Source organism: Centropristis striata, chromosome 7 (genome assembly GCF_030273125.1).
Source record: "Centropristis striata isolate RG_2023a ecotype Rhode Island chromosome 7, C.striata_1.0, whole genome shotgun sequence".
NCBI classification, from domain to species: Eukaryota; Metazoa; Chordata; class Actinopteri; order Perciformes; family Serranidae; genus Centropristis; species Centropristis striata.
This window is the reverse complement of record NC_081523.1, coordinates 5537579-5549986: the sequence shown is the minus strand read 5'-3', so window position 1 is coordinate 5549986 and position 12408 is coordinate 5537579. Positions and strand designations below refer to the sequence as shown.

The following is a 12408-nucleotide window of genomic DNA, read 5'->3' as shown; positions in this document are numbered from 1 at the left end:
CACCTTCAAAATAAAGTGTTACCATATCTTGCTTAAGTCACAAAGGCATGTTCAGGAGGAGATGATTTAGGCAAAAAAACAAAAACAATTTTGACAAAAAATGACTTAGGGAATTATTTTAACAGGGTGACGATTTTAAAAATAATCAACACAGCCAAGGTGAATAAAAAGTTCAAATTGGTTAATTAAAATAAAAAAATACCACCACAATATGAGTCCTGTATTCAAAGTTTTGCTTAAATAAAAGGACATGTTTTAGGTTTAGTTATTTGCACAGTTAGAATTACATAAAATGACAAAGATAAGAGTAAAGTGTAAAATGATGATGATAGTGTAAAGTCTCTATTTAAAGCCTCCACCTAAAATTTCATAATTAAAATTAAGTAATAACAAACTGATAATAGAAAAAACACACGTATAACATTTGTGTGTGAATTAGAATTTTAAAACGGCAGTTAAATGGGCTTTTAAAATGTACAAGCATCGAAAGTGCCCTCTATTACAGAGATAAAAACAAGTCACACAAACACTGCTCTCTGGTGAATGATAACACACTAAATCTAAATTTAAAAAATGATGAAACCAGCATCAGTGTATTTACAAAACAAATATTTTAATGACCCATTAAAAAGAAAGAGGGGTTACCACCCTTACATATTATGGATGAACAAAATGTAAATGAATAATAACTGTAAAGGATCAGCATCTTTAAAAATCACATAATGATTTATGTGGACATGGTTTTACAGTAAGTTACATGAAAACAATCATTGAAGATTAAAACCATTCAGCATGAAACATTTCAAACAGGAGAGAAAGTTCCTAACAAATTAATTCTGCTGAGGAACATCAGAACAAAAGAATGATCAATCACAAAGTGTTTTGATAAAATTAACCATTGAGTGTAAAGTGTAAAACAAGGAACGTGGTCTGATTGAACACAAGATGCTGTGAACCAGATGAACATGTTAAAATCCAAACATTAGAACTGATTATTTACTTATTTATTTATTTAATTTATCACCTGCGAACCATTGAAATATAGATAAATGATGAAATCAAAACAAAGTCTGAACAAACATCATTCATTATCCTTAACAGCTTATCCAAACTCGGGTCGTGGGGGTCTGGAGCTGATCCAAGCTGACACTGAACGAGAGGCGGGGTACACCACGCTACACCACCGTGTAGTCCTTGAACAAACATTAACATTCATAAACATTATAGAGAAAGATTTAAAGCAAAAGGGCAGATATTGATATCAACTGTGGTATCATCACCAGCTGGTCCAATACTGAAATATGGGAAGAGTTTCTCAGTGAAAGTGTCTCTGTAAGTGCAGATGTGAGTCATGTCTTCAGGGTCGTAGAAGGACACCTCCCCGCTGTCATAGTCCAGCTGGACTCTGATCCTCTGGAGACTCTTCTTCACTCTGACAGTCTCACCAACACCATTAGTGTATATCTCATCACCATGCTTTAAACACCAGATTCCATATTCTGGTGAAGCATCTGCCTCTCCCTTCCTGTCAACTGACTCTTTAGCCAGACCTATATTCCACTCAAGATGATCTCCCACCTCCACCTCCCAGCTGTGTTTCCCTGAGCTGAAGCCCTCAGAGCCCAGAACATCTGCACAGTTAGTGCATCTCTCTGGATTGTCAGGAAGCTGCTGCTTTGTATCTCCATTTCTCACACTGGTCAGATCATCAGACAGATAGAGCCAGCAGTTTGCAGTGTTAGGGTCCAGAATGACAGGACTGAAGTGGACCTTCTCCTTCATCTTCTCCCAGACTCTGAAGGACAGGTTGCCCAGGTGTTTGGCCACATCTATCAGCGCTCCTGAGAGCAGCTGTGGATCTGACAGTGAGCACTGGACTCTGGCTCTGGTCTGAGTGGCTTTATAACTGCTGAGGAATGGCACCTTGTGTTTCTGCAGCTCTTCTTCAACAGCAGAGATACTGTCTGACAGAGAGGAGATCTGCTCCTGAATCCTCTTCATCTCTCTGCTGATAGTCTTCCCCTTCTGCTCCTCTTCCTCCCTCAGAGCTGCCAGTCTGGACTCCTCTTCCTCTTTCAGGAACTGGTGGAGCTTGTTGAACTCTGTTCTGATCTGTCTCTCTGTGGACAACAGCTGCCTGGTGGAGTTTTGAATCACCCCCTTGTATATTTCCTCTACATCTTCATATTTGTCCCTCTTGTCCTGCAGAGACTGTAAGTCAGATTTCAGCTGGTCCTTCAAGTCACTGACTGCTTGTTCTATAGGAACCACTTTGTGACTCTGGTGGAGAGAAAACTCACAGACAGGACACACAGCTCTGCCTTCATCCTTACAGAACAATCTAGGCTCTTCTGGATGTTTACTACACACCACCTCCAGCTTCTTCTCTTCTTTTTCTGTCTCATATGATCCAGATTTCTGTCTCCGAGCAAAGGAGTCAGCCAGTTCCTTCAGTGCAAAGTTCACCCAAGGAAGTTCTTTTGATGATTTTCTTTTACACATAGGACAGTTTTTGTTTTTAGCTTGTTCCCAGAATTTCTGCAGGCAGCTTGAACAGAAGCTGTGGTTGCAGCTCAGAGACACAGGATCTCTGAAAGTCTCTGAACACACATGGCAGCTCAGGAAACTTTCAAGAAGAGCAGTTTTCTCAGCCATTCTTAACTTAAGTTATATTTCAGTCAGCAGGACTCACCAACGTGTCTCTTCACTTCTTCAGTTGATAAACTCCAAACGTGTGTTACAGCAGAGCTCTCGCTCCTTAAAATGACGCCTCAGCTCTGATCAACAATGTAAAAATCCTCCGGTGAGGCGTGCACACTTTAATTGTCCTACTGAAACTAAACCAGTTTAACAAGGGAGTTTTCTTTAATAACATGTCAGTATGACTGTGATTATTTTATCCAGTTGGACCAGCTCTGAAGCATTCCTTTGCACTCCTGGTCACGGGTATGAGAGTGGGTGAGGAGACGAGCAGCAGAGTTTTGGATGTACTGTAGAGTGTTTTGGATGCTGAACCATAGAGCAGGCTGTTGCAGTTGTCGATGATTATGGGCGGAGGCGGGCGATGTTCCTGAGGTGGAAGAAGGCTGTTTTAGTGACGATTTTGATGTGCTGGTTGAAGGAGAGGTTACGGATGTGAGGAGAAAGGAGCACTGTGGAGCCGTCAATGGAGAGGGAGAAGTTATGGGTGGGTTTAGTGAGAGATTTGGGACCGATGATGATGATTTTTCACTGTTGAGTTTGAGAAAGTTGGAGTTGGAGCCAGGCTTTTATTTCAGTGATGCAGTTGGTGAGGGCAGAGAGGTAGGCAGGAGTGAACTTTGGTGGAAATGTGGAGCTGGATGTCGTTTGCAAAGCAATGAAAATGGAGTCCATGGTGGCGGATAATGTGACCAATGGGAAGGATGTAGAGGATGAAGAGGAGGGGGCCGAGAACTGAACCTTGGGGGACACCTTGCGAGAGGGTAGCAGAGGGGGATTTGCAGTTATTAATGTTGATGAATTGCTGTCTGTCAGAGAGGTTTGATTGGAGCCAGGAGAGTGCAGTGTCCGTGATGTTGTAGGCGGGAGAGAAGGGTCAGTTTATTAAGTATTCTTGTGGGAGTTAGTCTTCCTGGAGCACACACAAAACATACAAATTTGAGTTAAAATTATGCTTATGTTGGGGTTTACATAAGCCATTAGGGTTTACCAAGACATTAATAATGATCATAAATAATTATTAATCATAATAAATTATATGACTTGATTTAGTCGAAGTCACCTTAAGATAGGGCAGCACTCTTTAAAACTGAGAAAAGATTTAGAAGACAATTTAACTAAATCAGTCTCATAAAGTAACTGAACTATCAACCTGGAACTCTGATTAAAAATTAACTTAGTAAGGCAGAGTTTATTGCATGCACGACCTTGTGCCTGTGTAGAGTAAGACTAACATCCAACGTCAAGTGGTGTGGCACAGCCCAATACCCAATAACCTGAACAGATATCACAAAAATAATACTTAAAAACACACATTTAACCAAATCGATTACAGGTTAAAATCTTATGCTTAGCCTTTTTCTTGTTATCTTAATCTACGACCAGTACCAGTACATAAATGGGAAGGAGTTAACCCTCTGGAGTCCACAAAATCACTGGAGCACGACTTCTTCATGACGTCAAAACCTATAATGGAGCAGCATGGAGCCCTGCTGTCAGCTTTTCTCTAAAGTTTTGGCTTTTCCACAAGTTTCCATGTCCAATTTGGTGCATCAACTCTTTTTCAGCAAGGGTAAAAATCACCACAACCAAGTGTAAAGTGTTATTTAACCTTTTTTTGTAGATATTTTCCAATTCTGTAGTGTGCATTCAGCATTTTTAATGTAATATTTTATGTTTAATGGGTTTTTTTGGTGTATTTTTTTGTTTTTTATTTTGTTGTACGTTTCTTTAATTTTTGTTTTTGTATTTTTTTTGTGTTTTTTGTGTTTTTATGTGTTTTTTGTGCGTTTTTTATGTTTTTGTCACATTTATTTATTTTATTTTTTTTGTCATTTTTTGTGTCTTTTTTGTAAAAAAAAAAACAAAAAAACTTGTTTTTGTGTGGGGGATTTTGTGTGTATTTATGTCTTTTTAATGTGTGTTTTTGGTGTGTTTTATTGTGTTCAAAATGTTGATCCAATAAGTCAAAATGAAAAAATGATCAGGTCATATATGTGAGGTTGTGCTGAAAAAAACCGACGAGTGGTTTATACAGATAGAATGAAAAGGAGTCAAAATAGCCCCAAACTCCAAAGGGTTAAGAAAGGAGCAGGAAAAGGCTGAAGAGTTGGTTCTTAGTGGAGTCCAGCAGTCCTTTGCTGGGTGTGGTTGCACACTGGTCGTTGCTGCCTTTCATTTAAAGCAGTTGAGAGACCTTGTGTTGTGGTCTCTATAGGCTGACTGCTGTTGTAGTAAGCTTTGTGTTCACTAATCAAAAACTTGCTGCACAGAGCAGTCTGGGGAGGGGGTAGGCTCGGTGGCTGAAGACCCTCTTATCTCTGGAGAGGGAGGTCAGCAGGACGCCACAACACTGTCCTCTTGGGCCTGTGTGTCCCAAGCCAGCTGCTGAAGACAGAGAGCTTGGCCCCATCCTCTAGAGCAGCTATTCTCAACCTTGGGGTCGGGACCCCAACTGGGGTCGCGAGAGGATTTCTGGGGGTCGCCAAATCATTTTGGAAGTCAGCTATGTCTCCACTGTGTTAAAGTGTTCATGTGTTTTTGGTCACTTAATGTCTTTTTTTGGTCATTTTGTGTATTTTTTTGTCATTTTGTGTCTTTTTTGGTCATTTTGTGTCTTCTTAGGCCCTTTTGTGTCTTTTTTTTGATCATTTTGTGTCTGTTTTGTGGTCAATTTGTGTCTTTTTTCGTCATTTTGTTTCCTTTTTTGGTAATTTTCTGTCTTTTCTGGTAATTTTCTGTCTTTTTTGGTCATTTTGTTTATTTTTTGGGCGATCTGAACTGTGCGTGTGAGATTCTGTTCAGTGAGCGAGGGTCGCGGACAACATGCATGTTAAATTGGGGGTCACGACTCAAAAAGGTTGAGAACTACTGCTCTAGAGAGGTTTGGTGAAGGCCGAGGCTGCAGGGTTTTATAATCGGTGAGACTTCCTGTGATGACAGAGGATCTTTCTGACCAATTATGTTATCACACAACTGTAAGTGCATCCTTTTCCATAGTAATGAATTTTTAAATCTCAAGCATATTAAACATTCAAATTGAAATGTGGAAAAGAAATATTAAAACATTATAGATAAATAAAATTTAAATAAATAAACTGCAATCAAAACCAATAAAATAGACTTTCAAGCTCTGTTAACAAAAAAACTGCACTGTGATAAACATTATGTATTATATTAATTTATTGTTAAAATAATAGAGTTTTGGGAAATAGAGTTTTTTAAGCAATTCATACTGCCTGTCAAACATTTGCAGCATTACATTAAACACAACACAAAAAAGCACAATAAGTCACGCATGTAAACGACAATATATTCAGTCCAGAAAAAAACTATTGTGTCCATTTTTCTATATTGAAGAGGGATCCAGAATGCTGTTGCCTTTACACTGAAACTAGTCCAGTATGTCCAAATGAGCAAAGTTTTATTGTAGCATACCTGTGGTCCCAACAATTTATTGACTACCCCCCTTTAAAGTTTCTTTAAATGTGTTTTTCCATGACAAGGATCTGTCCTTGGTCCGCTCCTTTTCCTAATATTTTGTTTTATTTATGCATTTACAGGTGATAATTAATGCAGTTAATTTGTTTGATATTAATTTAACAAAATTAGTGATTAATGAAGAAACAACTTTCTTACATACCTGACATACAGCATGTCTGAATAACAGAATGGGATTTCTGTGAAAGATATTTATTCAAGGAAAAACTATCAGAAACTATTAAAAGGTGTTTCTATCGATCAACCTGTGCAGCAAACAATAATATGCATGTAAATAACTGACAGAAAAAAAATGTTCAGTGTTCAAAATGACCAGGCTGTGAACAAAATGTGCACTCAATGCAAAATTTATATTCCCCAAAAATCATGCTTTTTGACACATTTGTTCTTAAACAAAGGGCCTACCAAATCACACTCCAGACAGACTGTCCTCAGTTGCTCTCAGGTGTGTTTCAGTGCAGCAAGAAAGGCCCAGGTAAGCTTCCCGCCCCTTTTTATAGACTCCGCCCCCTTGCCTGGGTCCTAGTGTAGGTGAGCTGCTGCCTTCCCTTCCACATAACCATTAAGAAACAGTCTTGATACTCTCTGTCTCTGTTTGGTCACTTGGGAAGGGTTCGTATTGAAAGAGAAACTATCAGAAACTATTAAAAGGTGTTTCTATAGATCAACCTGCAGCAAACAATAATATGCATGTAAATAAGTGACAGTGTTCAAAATGAGCAGGCTGTGAACAAAATGTGCACTTTGTCTCCATCTTGTGGCGTTTAAAGGAAGTAAAATGTGTCCATGCAGCCACATACTGAACACATTCTGTTCATTCAGTAATGTTGGTGACATGATGCACATGTGAGCATGTTGTCTCTGAAAACTGCATTAAATAGGAGACAAAATGACTAAAATGTAGCAGTGGAAGCATTTCTTAAACAGTGCTGTCTTGTTGGAAATGTTTCTCCATCTGTGCAGCCTTCACACACTGAGTCAGCATTATACAGTCCTGCTGACTGACTCTAACTAATCTTTAGTTTAGACCTGAAATATATATGTTTATGTTTAGGAGACTGTTGTAAATTATTAGTTTTTAACCTTTGAACTGCTGTTTTAGAGTTTATAATGTGGTGAAGTTGTAGGAGGGAAAAGTTTAACCATCTTTTAAATCTTTTGAACTCTTTATTTCTCATGTTTTCTGACATTTACCTTCATCATGGCAGTATGAGGATGTTTCTAGATTCAAGCAGTGTAAGAATTAAAGACTGAATGGAAATAAAACATTGCATTATTTGATAAAACAACAGATCCAAAACTGAATAAAATGAAAAAATTATTTAAAAACAAAAACAAAAATAAAATACTAAAACTGATGAAAGACTAAATTATTTGATTTAAAAGTAAAGGCTGATAATCAGGATAATTAACATTTATAACATTTGTCACTAAAACACTAAATCTGTTTCTTAAAATCGAAACATTAGAACTGATTTAAACCTGTATGAACGTTTATTACCTGTAATGCAGTGTATTGAGTTTATATTCACAACTTGTTTCTTTAAATGATTCCACTGAGATCTAGATAGATGATGAAATCAGAATAAAGTCTGAACACACATTAACATTCCTGAACATTACAGAGAAAAATCTGTTTGACAGATTTTGATTTCAGCAGTTTTAGCATCACCAGCCTCTCCTATAGCAAAATATGGGAAGAGTTTCTCAGTGAAAGTGTCTCTGTGAGTGCAGATGTGAGTCATGTCTTCAGGGTCGTAGAAGGACACCTCCCCCCTGTCATAGTTCAGCTGGACTCTGATCCTCTGGAGACTCTTCTTCACTTTGACAATCTCACCAACAACATTAGTGTATTTTCCATCACGATGAAGTAAACACCAGACTCCATATTCTGGTGTGCCATTTCGCTCTCCCTTCCTGTCAGCTGACTCTTTAACCAAACCTACATTCCAGCCAGGATGATCTCCCACCTCCACCTCCCAGCTGTGTTTCCCTGAGCTGAAGCCCTCAGAGCCCAGAACATTGGCATAGTTAGTGTTTCTCTCTGGATTGTCAGGAAGCTGCTGCTTTGTGTCTTCACGTGTTATACTGGTCAGATCATCAGACAGATAGAGCCAGGGGTGTGCAGTGTTTGGGTCCAGAATGACAGGACTGAAGTGGACCTTCTCCTTCATCTTCTCCCAGACTCTGAAGGACAGGTTGCCCAGGTGTTTGGCCACATCTATCAGCGCTCCTGGGACCAGCTGTGGATCTGACAGTGAGCACTGGACTCTGGCTCTGGTCTGAGTGGCTTTATAACTGCTGAGGAATGGCACCTTGTGTTTCTGCAGCTCTTCTTCAACAGCAGAGATACTGTCTGACAGAGAGGAGATCTGCTCCTGAATCCTCTTCATCTCTCTGCTGATAGTCTTCCCCTTCTGCTCCTCTTCCTCCCTCAGAGCTGCCAGTCTGGACTCCTCTTCCTCTCTCAGGAACTGGTGGAGCTTGTTGAACTCTGCTCTGATCTGTCTCTCTGTGGACAACAGCTGCTTCTTGGAGTGTTCAGTCACTTCATTGTATGTTTTCTCCACTTGTTTGTATTTGTCCCTCTTGTCCTGCAGAGACTGTAAGTCAGGTTTCAACAGGTTCTTCAGGTCAATAACTGCTTGATCTATAAAAACCGTTTTATGACTATGGTGGACACAAGACTCACAGACAGGACACACAGCTCTGTCTTCATCCTCACAGAACAGTTTAGTCTCTTCTGGATGTTTACTACACACCTCCTCCAGCTTCTTCTCTTCTTTTTCTGTCTCAGATGATCCAGATTTCTGTCTCCCGGCAAAGGAGTCAGCCAGTTTCTTCAGTGAAAAGTTCACTATAAATTCTTTTGATGATTTTCTTTTACAAATGGGACAGTTTTTGTTTTCAGCTTGTTCCCAGAATTTCTGCAGGCAGCTTGAACAGAAGCTGTGGTTGCAGCTCAGAGACACAGGATCTCTGAAAGTCTCTGAACACACATGGCAGCTCAGGTAACTTTCAAGAAGAGCAGTTTTCTCAGCCATTCTTAACTGAAGTTATATTTCAGTCAGCAGGACTCACCAACATGTCTCTTCACTTCTTCAGTTGATAAACTCCAACCGTGTGTTACAGCAGAGTCTCACTCCTTAAAATGGCAGCTGTGCTCTGATCAACAATTTCAAAATCTATTTTCAGATCCTTGAGTGTCACCCAACATCAGGAATGTTGTCATGTCATTTTGTCGCCAGCAGATGACGCCAGAATGTCACTCAGCCAAATATTTTCCTCTTGTTTAAAAGAAAAAAACAGTTTCCTTTTCAAAACAAATGTGTCAAAAAGAAAATGTGATTCTTCATGTTAAGCTTCACTTTAGAGGAATAGAAACATCCTCAAAATGCCACAAAGAAGCAGAAGATTGTAGGATCTCATTTCAACAGGCTGACTGACACTATAAAGAGATGAACAACATTATATTTTTCACTCAACAGGAAACATTTTCTGCCAACATGTCAGCAATTTATTTAATCCAGATAATTGAATGTTCTCACTCAGTTAAACTTCAGGTACATGTTGAGTTTTTAATCCAACTCATCTGACCTTTCTCATTCTGTGCAGCTTTGATTTACTTATGTATATATATATATATATATATATATATATATATATATATATATATATATATATATACATTATGGCATGCCGTTCAGGAAATTAATCTTTGAATATCTTGAATGAATTCCTGAATATATGGAATGAAACTTTGAATATATTGAATGAATTCTTGAATATATGGAATGAATTCTTGAATATATGGAATGAACCTTGAATATATATAATGAATTCTTGAATATATGGAATGAAACTTTGAATATATTGAATGAATTCTTGAATATATGGAATGAACCTTGAATATATGGAATGCAACTTTGAATATATTGAATGAACCTTGAATATATGGAATGAAACTTTGAATATATTGAATGAATTCTCGAATATATGGAATGAACCTTGAATATATTTTATGAAACTTGACTGACGTCATCAAGGCACTGCCATCTTGTATTTTGCTGCCGCAATAAGTGAGCATGAGTCAGTCTGGGAACCTTGTGGCAGCAACACTGACCAATGAGGACATTATCAACTTATTGTCAAGTGCTTGTATGGGCCACAATCCTCCCGATAGTACCCGTGCCCAATACAGTTCTCCTGACGAAGAAGTTCGCTCCCTTTTTAATCTTTTTAATTAGTTCCTCACTCATTAATATGACGGCGGACAGACGGGAAAATAAAAGTCCCGTCAAAATAAAAGTAGCGTGCTAACTTATTATCAAGCACAATAAAGAAAAGAAAAAAACACTTATCATCATGCACTAGTATAGGCTATTCTCTTTCTACACCCAGGCATGGTTCACATTTATTTTAGTCAGTCAGTTTAGTCATACATAATTATTATTGATTATTAATTATAATCATAACTAATGCCATGGAAGCTATCGCTATGAAAGAGTTTGTTTACTTAACTTTTTTTTTTCAATATAAATTAAGTAGGACATCAAAAGATTCCCTTTGATCAGATAGGCTAAAGCACACTCAGAACATTGTCATATCATTTAATTACAGCAATAGGCGGCGGGTGAGCCTGACGTTTGGGAAAGCTATCTGACCACGTTAAACAGAGCAACGGGTCGCCGGTGCTGCTGATCGCTTCTGAAGTACTTTTACGTTGTTTATCTCATCACCGTGGCAACGCAGCAGCTGCATCATAATAAATCCCTGGAACATGGGGGAAGCTTGCTCGCGATCGCAGCTCCTTTGATGAGAAGGTACACAGAGCACAAAGCTCAGAGCCGGACAATAACCGGACAATAAGACCAGTTAACTCCGACCGGGGCAAAAGGTTTTGTTGAGCCGGAAAATGAACACAGAGCCTGGTTGAGTCTCCTCCGATCAACTTTTCATGTAATAACTGCGCCAGCCTGTGGCTAAACATCAACACTGAAGCGATAACTTCACAAGTTCTCATTTTCAATTAATATTAACAGTAACACTATTATTATGATTTGAAGCCGTGTCAGTTGACTGTGCGTGATGGAGACCTCTGCTTGTGTCTGCTTGTTATTGATTATAATCACAGCCATGGAAGCTATCGCTACGAAAGAGCCTGACGCCTGACGCCTGAGCCTGACGTTTGGGAAAGCTATCTGACCACGTTAACCGGTCGGAGTTAACTGGTCTTATTGTCCGGTTATTGTCCGGCTCTGAGCTTTGTGCTCTGTACACCTTCTCATCAAAGGAGCTGCGATCGCGAGCAAGCTTCCCCCATGTTCCAGGGATTTATTATGATGCAGCTGCTGCGTTGCCATGGTGATGAGATAAACAACGTAAAAGTACTTCAGAAGCGTTCAGCAGCACCGGCGACCCGTTGCTCTGTTTAACGTGGTCAGATAGCTTTCCCAAACGTCAGGCTCACCCGCCGCCTATTGCTGTAATTAAATGACATGACAATGTTCTGAGTGTGCTTTAGCCTATCTGATCAAAGGGAATCTTTTGATGTCCTACTTCATTTATTGAAAAAAAAGTTAAGTAAACAAACTCTTTCATAGCGATAGCTTCCATGGCATTAGTTATATAATTAATAATCAATAATAATTATGTATGACTAAACTGACTGACTAAAATAAATGTGAACCATGCCTGGGTGTAGAAAGAGAATAGCCTATACTAGTGCATGATGATAAGTGTTTTTTTTCTTTTCTTTATTGTGCTTGATAATAAGTTAGCACGCTACTTTTATTTTGACGGGACTTTTATTTTCCCGTCTGTCCGCCGTCATATTAATGAGTGAGGAACTAATTAAAAAGATTAAAAAGGGAGCGAACTTCTTCGTCAGGAGAACTGTATTGGGCACGGGTACTATCGGGAGGATTGTGGCCCATACAAGCACTTGACAATAAGTTGATAATGTCCTCATTGGTCAGTGTTGTTGCCACAAGGTTCCCAGACTGACTCATGCTCACTTATTGCGCCAGCAAAATACAAGATGGCAGTGCCTTGATGACGTCAGTCAAGTTTCATTATATATATTCAAGGTTCATTCCATATATTCGAGAATTCATTCAATATATTCAAAGTTTCATTCCATATATTCAAGGTTCATTCAATATATTCAAAGTTGCATTCCATATATTCAAGGTTCATTCCATATAT

At 38.9% G+C, this 12408-nt stretch overlaps 2 protein-coding genes across 2 annotated transcripts in view; both read right to left on the bottom strand.

Moving 5' to 3' along the window:
• Positions 1–443: 443 nt before the first annotated feature.
• The window catches only part of LOC131974709 (nuclear factor 7, brain-like), a 51777-nt gene continuing 39812 nt past the window's right edge, over positions 444–12408 (bottom strand). Inside the window, exons 4-5 of the mRNA XM_059337137.1 lie at positions 6344–6380; positions 444–3613 (exon numbers count right to left, since the gene is read on the bottom strand). Of these exons, the coding sequence (XP_059193120.1) occupies positions 1222–2655 (1434 nt within the window). The 5' untranslated portion in view covers positions 2656–3613; positions 6344–6380 and the 3' untranslated portion in view covers positions 444–1221. The remainder of the gene's footprint in view (positions 3614–6343; positions 6381–12408) is intronic.
• LOC131974715 (zinc-binding protein A33-like) lies at positions 6720–9835 on the bottom strand. The gene has a single exon (XM_059337147.1). The coding sequence runs from the start codon at positions 9243–9245 to the stop codon at positions 7821–7823; it is 1425 nt and encodes a 474-aa protein (XP_059193130.1). The 5' UTR covers positions 9246–9835; the 3' UTR covers positions 6720–7820.